The 20,317-nt window shown below is 34.2% G+C and overlaps 1 protein-coding gene across 50 annotated transcripts in view; it reads left to right on the top strand.

Annotated features, from left to right (window-relative positions):
* The window catches only part of Ttn (titin), a 266,741-nt gene that overhangs the window by 112,363 nt on the left and 134,061 nt on the right, over positions 1 to 20,317 (top strand). For 25 of the 50 annotated variants that reach the window (XM_058580253.1, XM_058580254.1, XM_058580267.1 and 22 more), the window contains 22 exons: positions 2,024 to 2,107; positions 2,320 to 2,400; positions 2,546 to 2,626; positions 2,796 to 2,879; positions 3,133 to 3,234; positions 3,647 to 3,754; positions 5,627 to 5,707; positions 5,892 to 5,969; positions 6,194 to 6,271; positions 6,430 to 6,513; positions 7,873 to 7,953; positions 8,254 to 8,472; positions 9,195 to 9,272; positions 11,331 to 11,414; positions 11,614 to 11,691; positions 12,185 to 12,268; positions 12,528 to 12,611; positions 12,817 to 12,900; positions 15,702 to 15,776; positions 16,366 to 16,518; positions 17,113 to 17,190; positions 17,873 to 17,941. In XM_058580253.1, coding sequence (XP_058436236.1) covers positions 2,024 to 2,107; positions 2,320 to 2,400; positions 2,546 to 2,626; positions 2,796 to 2,879; positions 3,133 to 3,234; positions 3,647 to 3,754; positions 5,627 to 5,707; positions 5,892 to 5,969; positions 6,194 to 6,271; positions 6,430 to 6,513; positions 7,873 to 7,953; positions 8,254 to 8,472; positions 9,195 to 9,272; positions 11,331 to 11,414; positions 11,614 to 11,691; positions 12,185 to 12,268; positions 12,528 to 12,611; positions 12,817 to 12,900; positions 15,702 to 15,776; positions 16,366 to 16,518; positions 17,113 to 17,190; positions 17,873 to 17,941 — 2,028 coding nt within the window. Of the gene's footprint in view, positions 1 to 2,023; positions 2,108 to 2,319; positions 2,401 to 2,545; positions 2,627 to 2,795; positions 2,880 to 3,132; positions 3,235 to 3,646; positions 3,755 to 5,626; positions 5,708 to 5,891; positions 5,970 to 6,193; positions 6,272 to 6,429; positions 6,514 to 6,804; positions 6,889 to 7,102; positions 7,187 to 7,872; positions 7,954 to 8,253; positions 8,473 to 9,194; positions 9,273 to 9,471; positions 9,547 to 9,739; positions 9,833 to 10,602; positions 10,681 to 10,876; positions 10,981 to 11,049; positions 11,114 to 11,330; positions 11,415 to 11,613; positions 11,692 to 12,184; positions 12,269 to 12,527; positions 12,612 to 12,816; positions 12,901 to 13,108; positions 13,349 to 14,852; positions 14,928 to 15,701; positions 15,777 to 16,365; positions 16,519 to 17,112; positions 17,191 to 17,872; positions 17,942 to 18,086; positions 18,192 to 18,331; positions 18,626 to 19,417; positions 19,499 to 20,239 lie in introns of all 50 variants that reach the window. The other 25 variants (XM_058580280.1, XM_058580243.1, XM_058580288.1 and 22 more) reach the window with 23 other exon arrangements.

The following is a 20,317-nucleotide window of genomic DNA, read 5'->3' as shown; positions in this document are numbered from 1 at the left end:
GCACCACCAAAAAATGTTGTTAGAAGAAGTAACTATATCAAACAGCTATCTTAAATTTTTAATATCTTCCATCTCTTGGAGAAAGAAGAAATATTTGTGAAACTTGTCTTTTATAGACCTGTTTCTAGGGGAAAAAAAGCCCTTTCGTCTCCTGTGTACATGACTTTTCCTCAAGAAAACCTTTTGAATGAATAGGAGGAGATGGAGGGTGTTTGGCACAAGTAAATGTCAAGTAGATAAAGACTAACACAATGCTGCTTGTGATGGCCACCCTTCTTAAGTGTCAATAATAACAAATCTTCAGTAGTGGCAAACATGGAAATTTTTTGACATTTATTTTCACCATGTTTCTTGAGATATTAACTGAATTTCATTATTTTCAGAAATGTGGCAGTTATCTAAGTAGCTAGTTTGTGTATTTTTATACAGGGATGTTTTTATTAAAAAATGTGCTGCTATGGTATATTAACAATTACTTATTTTCTTATTGGTTTGGGTGTTTGGGGGCTTGGGAAGAGTGATAAGAGACACAATTTTTAATTGGTTCTTTTTAGTTATACGTGACAGTAGAATCCTTTTTGATAAAATTACACATACATAGATTATATCTTACCCTAATTAGGACCCCAATCTTATGGATCTTATGGATGTACATGATGATGGAATTCACTTGAGTATTTTCATATATGTACATAGGAAAATTATGTCAGATTCATCTACTGTCATTCCTAAGGTAGGAATAGGATAGGAATAAAGGCACTGTTGGGGCATTGAAGGTACAACTATACACACCTGGTCAGTTATTGAGAAATTTGGAATTCAACATCATCCAATTTAGGAGAACCATGCCTATTGAAGTCTTGCATTTTGAATAGTATCCCTTTTTTGCCTGACCTCCCAATGTTTCTACATTTTCTTCCTGAATGAAATTTGCTTGTCTCTTTCTAAAATATTCAGAATTCTGAAGCTTTTTAAAAAAAAAAACAGGTTAAACCACTAAAAAGATAATTTTGACTATCTTATCCTTAAATACAAAACCATTACTAATACCAAAATTACTTGATCACACCTGAAGGGGACACAGAGGTATCTCTCATTTATCCAAACAAGCACACATAGTAACATGTGCATATGTATAAATGCTGCTTATATATAAAACATGATATACATATAAAGATGCATCCCTATGTAATTATACCAAGATAATTACAAATGCAAGAGTAGCAATGTAGGGGTTCAGAAAAGCTGCCAGTATGTTATGTAAGACGGGTACTATTATTGCCAATAGTGCATGCTGTTAAAATTCATCTTCTGATTAAAAAGTCACCATCATCAATGCTTAGAATAGATCAATTAAACCCCCTTAAATATTTTTTTGTTGTAAGAGACCTCATTCAGAACTATAGAGTCCTTAGAGGAAGACAGATATGCACATATCCACAATATTTTATACACAGATCATTGTCACAGTAGATATAAGAACAAGAGACCTAATCTATAATAAGTTTTTACCAAACTTTGCATACACAACAAGCATACCTGAAAATATCACCAGAAATGGGGGTTAATAAGTTATATAGATACAGTTATTCTGTTACTTCTTAGTCTTAGTCTAAAATTAAACCCACTGCCATTGTGGACCTGATTTCTTGGTACAAAGAATAGTTTTCTAGATACAGTATCTACACACTGTAATCACTGATTTGTCTTTTGCAAAAGCAATCTAATATATAAGTAAAGGATGAATTATATACTCACACACCTTTCTGTTATATAATCCATTTCTAATTGTCTGAATCTAAATGTCCCTAAGACATTATTTGTGACAGTGGCCATATTTGTGACATTATTTATAACCTTTATAAGGTTGTAGTTAGCTTAATTTTCTGCAGTATTTCACTGATGCATAATCTATAACATAAAAATTTCCCTAACAAGCTTTCATAAAAATTTGTGGGTGTGCTTGTGCCCCCTGGTGAAAGTATTCATGTTTCAACTAATTTTCTGTTTTAAAACTTTTAAGTTCCAGAGGTGCCAAAGAAACCTGTCCCTGAAGAAAAGGTTCCTGTTCCTGTGGCAAAGAAAAAGGAAGCGCCCCCAGCTAAAGGTAGGGTGACTTGCTTAGAACAGCAGTCCCATTCCTGTGTCTTGTGTGCAAAACATCTCGTGTTTGGCTGCTAATTGAATTAGTTTAATTCAAAATGAATGTTTTATGTGAGTGAGACTTCAACAAGGGTGTCTGTCTAACTTGTCTATTTTCTTATAAAACAAGTGCATTAGCTACTTTGTAAAGTCAATTCCAAAAAATGTCTTTTCAAGTTCCTGAAGTACAGAAGACAGTTGTCACTGAAGAAAAAATAACTATCATTACTCAAAGAGAGGAGTCTCCACCACCAGCAGGTACTTCATCCCATCTCCATGAAATAACCTTGTCTTTCCTTGAAGCTTCTTTAATTGCATGCCTTCTTAAATGGGCCTGCCCGTTCTATGATGCCTATCTGTTGGGCCTTGTTGAACATTTTAAAATTAAGTACTATTCTTTAAGTGCCAGAAATACCAAAGAAGAGAGTTCCTGAAGAGAAAAGACCTGTTCCTCGGAAAGAAGAAGAAGCTCCACCACCAAAAGGTATTTGTCCCTCCATCTTTCCAAGAGCCATCTTTATACAGCGTATGTCATAGCTAACCATGCTTTGTCAGTTTTGTGATCCAGGTGTATGGTGGTTGCCTATCTGTGTTTTGTGGGGGGCTTCAGTGAGATAACACCGAAGCTCTAAATGTATGTCATGTTTCTTAAGTGCCAGCTCCACCTAAGAAACCTGTCCCAGAGGAGAAAGTTCCAGTGCCAGTTCCTGTCGCTGAGAAAGCTCCCCCTCCCCGAGGTAGGATTTGTCTCCATCCTCTGTCAGAAATTGTATAGCATGTGAATTCTTGTTGTTGTTGTTGTTGTTGGGTCTCTTCCTGTACTGACCCTCTGTCTTGCTTCCCGAGACTTTTGTAAATGTATACTCACCATATTTGTTTTCCCATTTTGCTAATGAAAGTAGTGTACTGTACAAATCTTCCCAAACCCTAAAGAGAGAGAATTGTTAAAATTCTTGCGTTTTAAACTTCAACTTTAATGCTTTCTTAAAGCTGAAGTTTCTAAGAAAACTGTTGTAGAAGAAAAAAGATTTGTTGGTGAAGAAAAAATATCCGTTGCAGTTCCTCAGAGAGTGGACGTCATGCGGCATGAAGGTACATAATCCAAGTGAAGGAGGAAGGTCTTTTTGTGTTTCCTTGGAGTCTTGTTTCCAGATGTGCTTATTGGATTGTCCTGACCAGTTACTTCCCTTGTATTAATATTGGAATGTGTCTACCTGTCATAGCCTTATGGAATTGCCTCTTTTATGTCTACAATGATCTTGAATCGTTCTAAGGAAGTGAATGGGTGCTAAAAGTGGCCCTACCTGGAGATAATTTTAATACCCCTCTCAGTCTTGAGCTGTTCTGTCCCTCATCTTGAATCAGCTCTCTCCCTCTTGTAATGAAGAAGTACTATGACCCTCAGCAAGTACAAGAACCTTCATCCATCTTTAGTGATGGATGCCCTTAATGGTATTCAGCATGCTGAATTTAAACTTAATCTTATCTTTTAACATATCTGCAGAGGAGGAATGGAGTTATGAAGAAGAGGAACGAGTGTCTGTTTCAGTCTATAGAGAAGAGGAAAGAGAGGAAGAGGAGGAGGAGGAAGTGGAGATTACTGAATATGAAGGTAAACAACACAGACACTCTAGTGATGATCTGGAGTCTGGATGTTGTCTTTCACAGTTTATAAGACTAATGAAAAGTCACACCAAAAATTGACACAGATTCAATGAACATCATGGGCCTCATTCACTGTATCTTTTACTCAAAACACAAGATTCAGGAGCATTACACAAAATTATCATATTTCTTGTTCTTACTTAGCTATATAAGAGAAAAGGGCCCAAAATTAATTAAATTTCATGAGATAGGACTCAGCTTCCATATTGTAGACTGGCATAAACTTCACCTTGGTAGTCAAAATTTTTTTTTTTTGGTCCACAGTTGAAATGTATTTTATGTTACAATAATACATATATGTATGTATTCTCTCAAACACATATGTATCTGAAACACTGTAGCAATATTAGCCTTATAATATGTGATATACTTATGATATTCTTCTATATTTTCTATGCCATTCTATTCTATGCATTAACAAAGGCAAATTACCACCCATTAAATTGATTGCACAAGTTACTAATATGTCCTGAATCACAGTTGTAAAATGAACAATAAAATACTAATTACCTCATTACTTTCCAGAAATGAAGGCCATATTCATGAATCTGAAACTGACTCAAAGGGCTTTCCTTTATTGCACATATGGAGAAAATAATTATGTAATATCTGTGATCAGATTGACTTGTTATTCAGATGTTCCTGCACCTTATAATACTAGTTCTCTATCATTTAAGCTGTGAATTTATTTTATTGGAGTACCCTTTCAGTGAATTAAGATAGGAGTAGTACAATCCAACATTCTTACTGAAGCTATATATCCAAAAAATAAAAATAAAAATGTCCCAAGAAAGTTCTAGAATAGCTCTGCTTTAAAATGGAACCAATAAGTTTCTTAACAAGTCAACTCTCTTCTTGGTGAATTGAAGAGTTAAATTGTAGTTAATTTAAAGGTGGTACACCACACCTGCTTTCTCTGTTTGGAAAAAAAGTTCCTCTGAAATTCAGTATGCACAGTCTAAATGGAATGGTTTGGGACAGAACAGGATGGGGTATGACTTCCCAAGAGAAGCTTGCTAGTTCTATTATACTTCCCAGAAAAGGTCATAATGGTGGGCATGGTCAGGAATCCAGTGAATTTGAAGAGGACCCCATACATTCCAGAAGTATCTAGAAAACCAAACATGACATACACATGAGAAATGTTCTTGTTGCCTGGATCTGATTTCAATTTTTGATGGTATAGATTATAAATGTTCTTCACTACTCCAGACTTTAGGTAAAGGAGAGGTACTCTAGGATATTCTTAGTCTTCATTAAGCTTAAAAGATGGGTGGCCCATTAGGTTTACCTTCACTGTAAAGAGCTGATGTGTTTTTCACTAGACTTTTCTATTCTGTAATTAATTTATATACATAAACTGAAAAGTCACCATTCTTATCCTGCAAAGCAGGGAAGGGGGGCATAAAATATCTTGCAAGTTACTTTTAAATCCTTATGTGTATGTTTCTGTCCTGCAGCCTTCAAACCTAGAGTGTTGGGTTATTTTTGCAAGTTCCCTTCAAATCTTGTGTTCTTGTTTATTTTTCCACTAGCGTTTTTTATTGTCTTATATGTGTCCTATTATTCCTATGAATATAAGTGTTATTATCTTTATGATATACTTGAACATTAAATTAATGAGACATAGTTCCCATACTGTTTACTAAGGTGTTTGCTCTGATTAAATATCCTTTAGGTATTTAAAATGGAAACAATCAGGAACTTTGCAAGTGTTAAACTTTTTCTATTTTAGTTATCCTTTTAAATGATAAATCACAGCTAAACTTAAACACAAAAACACTTCAGCTTTTCTTCTTTAAAATTAATGTCTTTAAAGTGATGGAAGAGCCTGAGGAATATGTTGTGGAAGAAAAGCTACACTTTATCTCTAAGAAAGTGGAAGCTGAACCAGCTAAAGGTATATGGAAATCTTAATTTTATTTCTCTGTCAGTTTGTTCTGTTCTTTCTGTTCTCTTATAGCCAATTTATCCTCTGTATTGCAAATATTGATAAATAGCATGATTAAGAAAAAGATTTCTTACATTTTTATTGTAAAAAAATCTGCACATTTTCTACAAGTATATTTTATAATCTTTTCAAGTGCCTGAGAAGCAGGAGAAGAAAATTATAGTGAAACCCAAAGTTCCTGCTAAAATTGAGGAGCCTCCACCAGCTAAAGGTACAATGTCTCCCAGAGAAGCGCAGGACTGTTTGTGTTCACACAGTAAGGCCTCTATTTGGCACACCCATATCTCATCAGCACAGATCTGAACATTTTTCTTGAGCATAGTCATTCGTGTGTGTGTGTGTGTGATCTTTTCAAAAAGTAAGTTCTAAGACCCCAAACCATGTCACCTCTTAATGTAATGCAAACTAATATTCTTAAACCTAATATTTCTAAAGTTCCTGAAGCACCTAAGAAAATTGTGCCAGAAAAGAAAGTTCCTGCTCCAGTTCCTAAAAAGGTGCCACCAGCCAAAGGTATATTGTGTTTTGCTTTCTTCTTGAATAACGCCTGTCTCTCTTTCTTTATCTTAATTGATACATTCTTCAAATTTGTATAGCAAGAATAAGAAAATGAATGTGCCAGTGGAAGTGCTTTTCATGTCATTTAACCATGTTACCTGATGTCTTTTAAGTGCCAGAAGAACCAAAGAAACCAGTCCCAGAAAAAAGGGTTCCTCAAAAAGTGGTTGAGATAGAAGAACCTCTCCCAGCCAAAGGTAAACACAATCCCCCAGCACACATACACACACACAAAATGAGAAGTTTTAAAGTCTTGTCTTTCTTTCTCTAGTTGCTGTCCTTTGGGTCACACCTTGTGTGTAGAGTTTATTGTCTGTTGGTGGCCGTGGTGTGTTATTGCCTCGTCTTTGAGTAGAATCCTACTGACTTGTGATGTGTTGTGTGTGCATTGTAAATTCTTCTAAAATGACAGTACTTTCTGGCAATATATATTTTAAAAATTCCACTTTAAACAATATAACTCCCTAATCCTAAAATTATCTTTTAAGTGACTGAGAGACACATGCAAATTACCCAGGAAGAAAAAGTTCTTGTTGCTGTAACTAAAACAGAGGAGCCTCCAAGAGCGAGAGGTACATCAGCCTTCTAACACCAATAGTGTTGTCTTCACCCACCTTCCTAAGTGCTTTGGTCATGGGTGTGGGTTCTTGTGGGTGTTATTGTCACTTGACATTTGAAATAATGAACATGTTGAGTCTTTCATGTTTTCATTACTACTGTATGGTTGTCTTCTTTTGTGGTGTGAATGAGGGAAACAATTCTTTAAAGCGAAATCTATCTTTAAAGTGCCAGAAGAACCAAAGAGAACTGTCCCAGAAGAAAAAGTTCCCAAACTCAAACCCAGAAGAGAGGTGGAGCCACCAGCCAAAGGTATACTGACTCCTTCAAGAAATCAAACTAAGAATCTAGTTATTGAAACCATCCTAGTAGAATTAGTATCACTAGAGAAAATTATTTCAATACATATTAGAAAGTAAGAAATATAAGTATGCTATTTCATAACAAAACATTCTGAGACCAGAAAGTATTTTTTTCCTAAAATGATGTGAATCTCCCCCAAAATATATAGTTTTCTTTAAAGTGTGTTTGTCCTTTAATTTGTCTATTTGTCCATTTGCTAAACTCATTTGCCTAAATGCTTGTTTATGTGTCAATCTTTGATAAAATTTTAAATCTTGAATTTTCTACACTGTATCAATAGAGCTTTTAAAAAGAATTGAGGTGCAGAAACTGTTGATGTAACACGTTTCTCTTTAATGCTTGTGCTTAGTCATTATTTCTGTTGTCTTTTTTGTTAACTCTCTTGTAAATTCTGCTTGAGCTTCCTAAAGTTTTTCATTATCTTTGAAGCACTAAGTGGCTTAGACAAAAACCAATTCTTAAGTATATTTGACTATATTTATTTCCAAGCCTATTGATTTTTTTTGCCATTTAAATGAAAAGTTTTAATGAGCACCATTATGGCTGTCTTCATCCTTGGATTACTTGTATAAAATTCCTCTTAACATATATATTTCTGGAATCTTGCCATTTACTTATAAATTACTCTTTTAAAGTGACTGAACTCAGAAAAAGAGCTGTTAAAGAAGAAAAAGTGTCCATTGAAGTTCCAAAGAGAGAACCTCGACCCGCGAAAGGTATATTATGCTTTGATTAAATAACATAAAGCATGAAGCTGTTTGACTCTTTGCCCACTAAGTCCCAATTTTAGTCCTCATACTTTATTGGCTCATTGTTGACTAAAGTAAGGGACTCAGACGTTTGAAATCACCATTAGTAAATGTACATTTTATGATGTCTTGACAAGTAGAGGATAATCAGGGGCTCCCATAACCAGTGCATGGAAATAGCCCAAAGGAATGAAACCAAACGCATGGTCTCTATCATCCCTAAATGGGCTTCAAATAAAATGCTGCCTGTTGTCAATATTATTCTAGAAGTAATGGTAACAGAAGAGAAAAAATGGTCTTACACCCGAGAAGAAGAAATTGTTTCAGAACAACGGGATGAGGACTACCAGGAATATTTAGAATATGAGGATTATAAAGAATATGAGGAGTATGAACCAACAGAAGAATACGACCAATATGAAGAATATGAAGAACGTGAGTTTGAACATTATGAAGAATATAAAGAGCATGAAGAATATATCACAGGTATGAGCAAAACTGCAAATCCCAAACCACATTAAAACATGCAAATTCCATTAGAACAGGATAAAACTTTGGATGGCCAAAGAAATTTGTAAAGAACTTTGTTTCATTTGGCAAATTCAGAATATTTCTTTTTTGGATAATGTCTGGGGAAAAAAAAATCTCTGTGAATCTTAAGCTTCTTTGGGGGCTTTATTACCCTCAGGGTTCCCACCATCCAAACGTAACAACTACTTCCAAAGTAAAGACAGACAAAGCACTGTTTTACCCAATGAAGACCAAATTTGCAAGCAAATAGTTTTAGTTCTAAAGAATTTGTTTTACTCATAGAACACATTCCTACTAGAATTTTGAAACAAATAAGTGTTATTTCACTCATTTACTTTCTGATGTTTTGTGACCAAACTCTGAGAACATTCTTCATAGTTCTACACGTTGGCATTAAAAACCAATATTATAGATGGAGGAGTTTCAGTCACGATTTTGTCTATTTAAAGTAAATGAGCATTTAATACATACCAATGAGTTATAATTACCTGAAGTACAGAGCCAGGAGAAAAGGGTAATAGAAGTTGTAGGTCTCTCAGAGTTTGTCTAACTGCACCTCTGAGGCTATGCATGCACTGTAGGTAAAAGATGAACTATTTTAATTGATTCCTTTTAAGAAGTATTTTTGATTTATGCTCTAAAGTCTAACATTAAGTACCTTGTATGTGCTTTTAAAGAACCCGAGAAGCCTGTTCCAGTAAAACGTATCCAAGAAGAACCAGTTCCCACAAAACCAAAGGCCCCACCAGCTAAAGGTAGAGTGAGAAAAACTCTCAGTCATGAATGATTTGGTTTCCTGTCTGTCTGTCCCCTATAAATATGTGTTCAAGTGATAGTGTGCAAATCATGTGTTTGGGAATATTATGTTGTATACGGTATTTAACTTTTTGTTCTTACTAACTCTTGAAAACTCTGGTTCTGGTTTTTAAATCTCTTAATATTGATATTTTCAAGTGCCGAAGAAAGCTGTCCCCGAAGAAAAAGTACCTGTGCCCATTCCAAAGAAACTCAAACCTCCACCGCCCAAAGGTATATTGCAGAGTAATATCTAGCCAAAACAACTGTGTGACTGTGACCGTGTTTTAGAATCTTGTCTCTTTTTCTGTTTCACTGAGTGTACTGTTCTGGTTCTGATTCTTACATTTCAGTTTTTCATGTATCTTTATTTCATAATATTCATGGGACTAGCTTTAATGCTCTTTAATAATTAATATCTTTAAAGTGCCTGAAGAGCCAAAGAAAGTTGTTGAAGAAAAAATACACATTTCAATTACCAAACGTGAAAAACAGCAGGTGACTGAACCAGCTGCTAAAGGTATAATGATTTCCTTCCTAGAGTGTGGTCTTTTATCATGTCTCTTTGGACATTAATGTAACTATGTTTTGCTTATCTTTGTCATTTTTGTGTCTCCTATATTGTTAGGAGGATGTTGGATGTAAAAACCTGTAAATTCAGGATAAGAACATAATGTTAAGTTTAAAAAGAAAAATTATTTCAAAATAGATCCACAGCCTCTTATGCAATGGCTATGTCCTACCACGTAATTATGATATGTAGAAAATAGAATGTTTGGATTTGAAATTAGGTACCATTTGGCATATTCTTACAATACTTAAACTAATGTAATGATATAATAATATTCACCAAAGTTTGATAACTGTTTATTCATTCCAAATTTATTTTGAAGATTAAAAATAAAAGATAACTCAATGTCCAGTCACATATCTTCCTGCTTTTATGCCAAGTATGAGGTAACTTCTGTGTAAAATCAAGAAGTACATTTATCCAGGAATATATGTACCTTTTTAATAAAGGATGTTTCTTATGAGCAGAGACACTTGAACACTAAACATCATTTTACACTTGGACTCTGCTACCTCACACTTGACTACTTCTGTAGATTTTCATTTCTATAAAGCTCAGAATTTTTTCCATGGAAAACATAATTTTTTTATAGATGAATAATTGTATAACTATTACATCAGAGATTGATACAAAATTATCTACTTAGAGTACAACAAATCTACTATTGGCTGGGTAACCTGTTTTTGACCATAAAATTTCCTTATACTTAATTTTTCAAGTGCCCATGAAGCCCAAGAGGGTTGTCACAGAAGCAAAAGTACCAGCCCCTAAAAAAGAAGTAGCACCTCCTGTTAGAGGTACTTAATACCACTTATTTTAATGTACTGTTTGTCTTCTTTGCTGTGGAATTCATGTTCAGTTCTGTGTGAAATCCTTTGGTGAGAAAGATAAAGCCTTCTCTTTTTTTTGTTATAAATGGACTTGTGTTCCTAAAATGTCTTAGTTTTGCTGAGTAATGGGAAAACGTCCAACTTAAAAATAATATCTTTAAAGTGCCAGAAGTGCCTAAAAAACGAGAACCAGAAGAGGTTGCCTTTGAAGAAGAGGTTGAAACCCATGAAGAGGAATATATTGTAGAAGAGGAGGAGGAGGAGTACGTTCATGAAGAGGAGTACGTTCATGAAGAGGAGTATGTTCATGAAGAGGAGTATGTTCATGAAGAGGAGTACATTCATGAAGAAGAAGAGCTCATAACTGAGGAGGAAGTAGTGCCCGTGATACCAGTCAAAGGTAGATGATATGTCCTGAAAAGGGATATGCAGCAGTGTCTTTAGAGATTAGGTTTCTGGCTTGGTCGAATTCTGGGGTTTTTAGTATTGATGACCAATTCTGCTTATTTTAGAAGCAGACTTTTTTTTAAAGATACTTAAGTATGATAACTGCAGGTGCTTTTCACATTTTTATCTTTTCTGCAACATTTCCAAAATTCTTTATAATATCTTTAAAGTGCCTGAAGTACCCAAGAAACCTGTACCAGAAGAGAAGAAACCTGTTCCTGTTCCCAAAAAGAAGGAAGCCCCACCAGCCAAAGGTATACCACCAACCACTCACATGACATATATATGGGAGACTTAATTTGCTTTTAAATAGTTACCTCTTAAATAGTTAACTCTCTTCTGACTAAAAAGTGTTTTGTATCTTATTCTCTATTGTGAAAAGCATTAAATATGCTTTATATAGATGAGTTTTTACTCATAGTTAGAATTTAACAATAAATAATGTCTTTAAAGTGCCTGAGATTCCTAAGAAGCCAGAGGAGAAAGTTCCTGTACCTATTCCTAAAAAAGAGAAGCCTCCACCAGCTAAAGGTACATTTATTTATAATCCATCAGTGGAATGATTAATAATTTACTTATGTAGTATATATAACGTGGTGAGCCATAGCAATCCTTTCCCCCATGACATTATTAATAACATTAATGCCAGGATAAAGATCACTCAGAAGTCAGCAGGTTACCATGTATTCTCTGAATTTTGCCATTGAAGCATGCTTATGCTTAACATTTAGCTCTTTTTCTTTAGTGGAAAGTTCTTAGTGTAAAATAAATTCTTTTAGCAGTATCAAAATGGACACAGCTATTCTTTACCAGGCATTGTGTACTGTCTTTATCACTAATCCGTGTTTTATTTAGTGTTTTCTATTTTAACTCTTGTGTCTTTCCAGTCCTTTGTTTTGTGACAATTACTATTTTCAGTGAGATTTTTACAGTATCTGTGATGTTTCAATTAAAGTCTTAAAATTTCTGGATTCTTAGCTATGGGTGAAAAACATGACATTAACCATATCTGATGTCTTTAAAGTTCCTGAAGTGCCCAAGAAACCTGTGCCAGAGGAAAAAGTACCAGTACCAGTGCCTAAAAAGGTGGAACCTCCACCGGCCAAAGGTATATGACCTTGAAAAGCCATAATTATCTTTAATTTCTTATTTGCATAGAAATTAAAAAGTAATTGGTTTAATTCTCTGCTTTTTAGTGATGCAGCTCTTTATCATTTCCTTATGGAAAACAAAAGATTTAAAAAATAAAATACTTCTTGGAATTTCTTTCTCATACTTTCATTGCCTTGTCTTAATCTTTTTGAAACTATATTTGACTCAATATTTTTATTTTACATAATTTTTTTGTCTAAATCATTTCTTTAAAGTGCCAGAGGTGCCCAAGAAGCCTGTGCCTGAGAAGAAGGTGCCAGTTCCTGCTCCTAAGAAAGTAGAGGCTCCACCTGCAAAAGGTACATCATTTCATCACTTAAAGTACTCAGGGAGAAACCTCACGGTTATGTATATTCCTATGTGAATTTTCCCATAATATTAACGTGTTCTTAAAAGGCACCTGTCTAGTTAAATATATAAGTCAAATATTTTATGATTCTTTTTTACATCTATTTGCAAGACTTTTAATAGAACACATTCTTAAAGACAATAATATCTTTAAAGTGCCAGAGGTGCCAAAGAAAGTCATCCCAGAAGAAAAGAAACCAACACCAGTTCTGAAAAAGATGGAAGCTCCACCACCCAAAGGTAAATTAATCTCTAACAAAACCAGGGCCAAAAGGAAAATTAACTGGTGTTATGCACCCTCGTTAATTATAATTAATGCTTGATGATATGTATGCTGGTGATAGCTGTTGCTTTATGATCACAGAATATTTGCTTTTCATGTTGTCACATTATCATGAATATTGTCCACAAAAGTGATGCTCGTGCAATTGAATAAATATCTTTAAAGTGACAAAGAAACGTGAAGCAGTCCCAGTTCCTGTAGCTCGGCCTCAGGAAGAGGAAGTTCCATTTGAAGAAGAAATTGTTCCTGAAGAGGAAGTTCTACCTGAGGAAGAGGAAGTTCTACCTGAGGAAGAAGAATTCATACCTGAGGAGGAAGAACTTGTACCTGAGGAAGAAGAAGTTGCACCTGAAGAAGAGGAAGTTCTTCCAGAAATTAAACCTAAGGTGCCAGTACCTGCGCCAGGTATAGCTGCTCTTCTTGGAATCAAGAACTCTTTTGTGTTGAATTTTGTCTTTCCATCATTTTGTTCATCTGTACTTTTATCTGTAATACTTTACTGTGTATGTTTTCTACTATGTCAGTCTTAGGACACATTCCAGACAAGTCCTCTTCTAATTGTGTGTCTGCATGGTCTATTGTCAATTATCCGAGTGTCTTTTAAATGTTTGTTTTATGAAAGGTTATTAATTGTTTGTGGTCTTATTGTTGCGTGTCTTTTTGTTTTATATACAACATTGTACATGTGGTTTTTAATGTCTTCAAATGAAATGTTTTTAAGTGCATGAAGTGCCAAAGAAAACTGTACCAGAGAAGAAAGTCCCTGTTCCTGCTCCTAAAAAAGTGGAACCTCCACCACCTCCCAAAGGTACACCGCCCCAAATCACATACATGTTCTTCACCATCACTTTACCAGATAGATTATGGTGGAACTGCATTTCAGGAAAACTTGTAAAGTGAGCAGCTACACTTCCACTTCGAAAACTGTTCAAGGCACTGATATTTGTTACTTTTTCGTGTGTGCTTGGTACACTATGTTTATTAAGAACAATGATGAAAGGAAGTGTTGTCCCAAAACTGCCACAGGAGTTCTGATCTTTCATGTAGATATTTTGCAAAGCTTAATTCTCTATAGAAAAAAATTTAGCTGAAAAATATAATGAATAAATATTCTTAAATCATCCTTCACTCATTATATGATGTGCCTTTATAACATGGGGATGAAAAGGAAAAGAAAGATTAATGCATTTATCAAAACAGAGGAATGGCTTGTTTTCTCATACATATGTGTAAATAGTAGTCCAGCAGGTTTTGATGCTAGCTTGTACTTTGTAACCTGCTCTGTTCCTCTGAGCAAGTTCTTTAACCAATCTGAGCCTCAACTTCCTCTCCCCCAAAATAGTGATTCTTCTGTCTTGTATAACTAATTAAAACAAATATTTAAAAAAAAAATAGTGATACTAATATGAGTCCTAGTGGGCTCAGATATTTTTGTGAAGACACATGTAGTGTAAAAGTACCCCATCACTGAATGAATAGAATCCAGACTTGAAATATTAAACCAGGTCCTAGTATAATACATAATGGTTATATTTATGCCTTAATACCCAATGTTATTTGCTACAAAAGGTCCTGGCATCACTACTTAAAACAACCCTTCTATCGGGCAATATATATTAGTATAATGAAATGGAAAGGCTGGTCTTTATTGGATTTTAATGATTCAGAAATGTTTTATAAATAGTGATTTAATAAATCATTAGTGAAATTTAATGATGAAATGATAGCATTGTCCTCAGAGAACCAAATAGGTTTCTGATCCCTTGCTCTGAAAACCCTCACTCCCAACTTGCATCACTCTGTGTCCTAAGTAACAGTTGTATGTTGGTCTTTTTGTGTGTGGACTTCTTGATTTCTCTCTTTCTTGTCCCTCAAAACAAATTCTTATCATGAAATGATGTCTTTAAAGTGCCTGAGGTCAAGAAGAAAGTACCAGAGAAGAAAGTGGTCATTCCCAAGAAAGAGGAGGCTCCTCCTGCACCAGGTACTCCCATCTCCGAGAACATTCCACAGTGTCTTTTCTCTCCTTCAACCATAAAAGTCAAAACTCCTGTTTGGTGTTTATTAACATAATGTGTATTATTGCTATGTCTCTTGTCTTTGTCTTTGTGAAACTGAAATTATAAAATAATATCTTTAAAGTGCCTGTGGTACCTAAGAAACCTGAACCAGAAAAGAAGGCGCCTCCTCCCAGCCTTAAGAAAGCAGTGGCTCCTCCAGCCAAAGGTATACCATCCCCTCCAGGGATAGGTTTGCTGCATTCATGTTGAACTGTGGTGCTATCCACCCAGGACATTCAACATACATGTTTGTACTCTGTGGTCTGTTCTGACATTCTTTAATTGTGACTCTGTTGTGCCCTTGTGGGTATTATGTCAGTTTTGCTCTTTGCATTGATTGGTGTGTTTTATGTTGTTTCTCTGTTTGTTTGTTTCAAAAATAAAAAATAAAGTCTTTAAAGAGCCAGAAGTGACTAAGAAATCAGTCCCTGATTTCAACAATTTCCCCATTGTTCTTCCTAAGAAAGAAGTGGGTCCAGCAATAAAAGATAAAATATCCCTTTAATAGATCCTTAGTCTTAAACCACAAACCTCTTTATCCTTTCTTCATTAACTAATTCTGTGAAATATCAGTGTTTCATCTGTGCATGTGTGTTGTGATATCTACTCTCTTGTGTTAAAAATGGGAAGCTTGATCTTTAAGTATTCTTCTTCAACTCTTGCATTTTAAGTGCCTAAAAAAATCAATATCTTTTAAGTTCCTGAGGTGCCTAAGAAAGTAGAAGAAAGACGAATCATTCCACCTAAAGAAGAGGAAGTTCCTCCAGTTGAAGGTAGATGACTTTCTAAGAATATAGTATTTCAAAGTCATCATTGTCTTATTATTATCTAATATTCAAAGGAGGCCAGTGTACTTTTCACCCCAGAAAATAAACATGCAGACTCTAAATTACCTTTATCTAATAGAAATTGGGCAAACTAATACCATTTGAATCTCCTCTGGCATGTTTAACTTACTTGTCTATTTGCTATGTTTTATTTCAATAAAAATTCTGGAAGGGGAACTATTTTCTGTGGGAAATGTTTTATCAAATGGCTTGATTATCAATGATGGAATAAAGCTTGTCCAAGTGACATTCTAGGTAACTGGTACGGATCTAATATCGACTAGTTAGTGGTTATTTGACACCAAACAGGTCCATTTCCATTAAAATAATAATTTTAGCCTAAATTTTCAGAGGTTTTTTCCAGTTACAAATGATGAAAAGGAACTAAGATTTTGAAAACTCCAGTAGATTATTTTTTTAAGGACTAGTGACTTTTCTCTAGCATTTACAAGGCTGAGCAGGCTTAAGATGTATCATTTTAGTCTAATGTTCAAAAGAATTGTAAAAATAACTTAAAATAATAATCTTTTAAAAGTGTTTGAGGAGCCTGAAGAGATTATTTCAGAAGAGATCCCAGAAGAACCACCTAGCATAGAGGAGGTGGAAGAGGTGGAGGAGGTGGAAGAGGTGGAAGAGGTGGAAGAGGTGGAAGAGGTGGAGGTGGTCGAGGAGGTGACGCCACCTAGAGGTACACCTGCTCTTATGGGTTGGACACTAAAATATGTGGCATTCTAAATCTTTCTCAGAATTTATCTAAACCTAATGTTTACCACTCTACTCTCCTTACATCGACATATCAATGAATATTGAAGAATAATTATTCCTGGTACCTGAAGCTATCTGTCCCTTTATTTTTTCCCCTAACTTTTCCTACTTCATCTTCAATACAGCTAAAAACCAAGGAGAGATGATTTTTCTGTTATTGGCATATTAATACTTTCTCCTAGATTGGAATTCTTATTTTTGTCTTCAATGTAAATGTGGAGGAGCAATTTGTGTGGCGAAAGTGTTCATTTTTTAGTATAATTCTTAACCATTTGTTCCTGAAGACCACCACAATCTTTTGCATAACTGATGTTACATTTGCTTATGGGATTTTCTAGTAATATCCTTCACACCTCTAGAGCCACTATGCCATATATATTATTACCCTTTAGGTTGCTAACATCTTTTAAAAATACATTAGTGTTTTGTGTTTATTCTTTTGGAATATGAATGTTGTTCTGTTCATTACATGCTTATTCTGTTCATTTTTCAAAATGTCCATAAAATATCTTTTAAGTGCCTGAAGTGGTTAAGAAAGCAGTACCTGAAGCACCTACTCCTGTTCCTAAAAAAGTGGAGCCACCACCAGCTAAAGGTATAGCAAATCCTGATTAATATCTTTAAATTCCTATTAATTTTCTTTCCAAAGATCAAATGTCTTCTTTCACCGTTTCTTTATAGTAATTTATTTTTTTATTAACTCTTTCTTAAATTTATTAATTCTATGGTTGTTCAAAACATTACATAGTTCTTGACATATCATATTTCACACTTTGATTCAAGTGGGTTATGAACTCCCATTTTGAATGTTGATGGAATGTTGATGTTGTTAAAAAATTTTTAATTCTCATTGCTTCCTATTCAGTTAATCCTTTCAATAGCATCTTTCCCAATTAGAATATACAATTCCTATCATAATAAACTTCTCAGCAAATATCATAGTGCCCAACAGAATGTATGGCTCATATTAGTTTAAGTACTCTGGGATGCTAATTACTGCAAGACTGTTCATCAAATGAAAAATAGTAGAAATAAGTCCAATGTTGGTAATCTCTACTATTAAAAAAAAAAAACTCAGGTTCTTTGTGGACTAACCTTCTAAGGGTAAGGATAGCACAAATAAATAGTCTGGAAAAATGTCCTATTGCCTTTAAAATAGGCATCCAACAGTACAGAGTGGTGTCGATGTTTTATTGTAATGCCAATGTTTCTGATGCTCTTATTTATGTGCACTCTTGAGCATTGTCAGCTAACTAAAACACCTAATATCTTTAAAGTGCCAAAGAAAATTCCTGAGGAAAAAGTACCTGTTCCTGCTCAGAAGAAAGAGGCACCCGCAGCCAAAGGTACATCTTCTCTAAAACCTAAATCTCTGCTTTTACCTTTAAGACTTTCATGTTTTATGTCCTTGTGTCTTGATTGGTGATGATGTCTGTTGTCTGTGAAAGTTTATTCTTGACGGTCTTAAACATTAAAAATGTATCTTTAAAGTGCCTGAAGTACCAAAGAAAGTCCCAGAAAAGAAAGTCCCAGAAAAGAAAATCCCAGAAAAGAAAGTCCTTGTGCCTAAAAAAGAAGCTGTTCCCCCCACTAAAGGTATTTTTGGAAAGATCTTTGTTTTTGTTTTTTATGTTGCATGCAAGCCTTTTATTAGTAGTTTTCTTACATTTTCAATTTACTTCTTTGTTTCTTCTGTGTTTAAAATAATAAATGTCTTAAAGTAGATGATCTTTCAGGGAGAACTGTTCTTGAAGAAAAAATATCAGTTGCCTACCAACGAGAGGAAGTAGTAAAAGAAAGACTAGAATTAGAACTAGTAGAAGCAAAAGTGGAAGAAGCTCTCGAAGAAGAAGAATTCCATGAAGTTAAAGAATACTTCGAAGAAGAAGAATTCCACGAGGTAGAAGAATTCCTCAAAGTAGAAGAACGCAGGTTTCAAGAACACAAAGCTGAAGAAGTCCATAGGGTCATAGAGTTTTTAGAGGCTGAAGAAGTGGAAGTATATGAAAAACCCAAAGCTCCACCTAAAGGTAGAGGGAATTGTGCAGATATTACTCTTTGTTATATCTTGCTCTAACTGGCTTTCTTTTGAAAGTACCTTGTATGTTTAGTTTGAAACAGTAGAAAAACCTGTGAAATACTTCAAGCATGAATTTAAACTCTGAAACAAACATTGATATCAAATACAGATTAACCACACAGTATAATTTTCACAGACGAGAGAGTAATATTTGATATGTACATATCTATAGAGATCAACATATAAATTTGTGAATTCTTTTAAAAATCTGACCAATATTGTTACTTGATTGTTAGAGATACCAAAATAACTGACCAGTGTCATGAAGTGAAAAAGAAACTCGTCAGTTCACTGAGAATTTACCTGCTCTGGCCGGACAACCATTGCTTTATTAATATTTTGGTCAACAGTGCACAAATTGATAATTGCCTTTCAAAACCTTTTGCAGTTTTATCATGTCTTAGTTTAAAAAATAAGGAAATAGAGCAAGTATTGATAATGATACCTGCATTCTGGTAAATTCTGAGGATAACTGTAGTTCAACTAAGTTCTCTACTACTCTGAATCTTGCATAAATTAATAATTATGTAAGATGAAGAAATATGTGTTTTATACAGTAAATGTATAATATAGACAATATCTAGCAAAATCAAATATTTTTTGGAAGTAAGCATAATATAAATTCAAAAAATATAAGAAAAGCATTTTGTGAGCCTTCATTCTAACTTTAGAAGTAATGCTTCATAAGACTTTTGAGTTGTTTTTTTTTTTTTTCTAAAACAAAGCACTAATATCTTTTAAGGGCCTGAGGTATCTGAGAAAATCATCCCTCCAAAAAAACCACCCTTTAAAGTTGTTCCTCGAAAAGAGCCACCAGCTAAAGGTATTTTATTGGTGAAAAATTACTTACCTAAATTATGTATAGTAGCCCTTTTGTTGCTTTATAACTTTGCCATCTGTTTGATGTTTTTCTTTGGTGTTTTGTTTTGGGAATTTCTAAAACAAACTAACATCTTTAAAGTAACTGAGGTTCCAAAGAAAATTCTTAAAAAAAAAAAAAAAAGACAATCACTGTTGTCATTACCATCTAGATGTACTTGTTAACCAAAGAGTGAACTCAAGTATCCTTCTTTGATTCTGTTTGATTTTATGTTCACTAATATCTTTACTCGTAAGCCCCTGCTTTCCTATTCATTATAAATGGCATTAAAGTATATTAAATATAAAAATATAGTTTCTATGTGTTTAATGTCTCTGCTTTATGTTTGCTAACCTCTTGAATTTCACAATAGAAATTTTGTAAAGCTTCTAATAAATAATATAAACTCATATCTTAAAAGTCCCTGAAGCATATAACTTATATAAGAAAGTTATCACTGAAAAGAGAAAGAACAGATTATTCCACCAAGTCAAGCAGAAATAATACCAAGTTCTTACCATTTTAATATGAGAAATCTCCTGGATATTTCATCAAATTTTAACTCATTTTTAGTATTGTTAAGTATGTCTGTGTTTTATATTGTGGCTATATCCTGCTTTGTTTTTATATCTCTTATGCTCTCTGTGTTAAAAATCTTTACGACTTTTTAAAAGTAAAAGAAATTTTTTACTGCTATCTTTAAAGTACCTGAGGTGGCCAAGAAAGCTGTGGTAGAAGAAAAAGTTCGTGTTCCTGAAGAACCAAAAGTTCCACCAACTAAAG

This window comes from Marmota monax, unplaced genomic scaffold (assembly GCF_021218885.2).
Source record: "Marmota monax isolate L192 unplaced genomic scaffold, Marmota_monax_Labrador192_F-V1.1 WCK01_AAM20220418_F8-fsc00007, whole genome shotgun sequence".
Taxonomy (NCBI): Eukaryota; Metazoa; Chordata; class Mammalia; order Rodentia; family Sciuridae; genus Marmota; species Marmota monax.
Note: the sequence above shows the minus strand (reverse complement) of the source record. Positions and strands in the feature narration are given on the sequence as shown.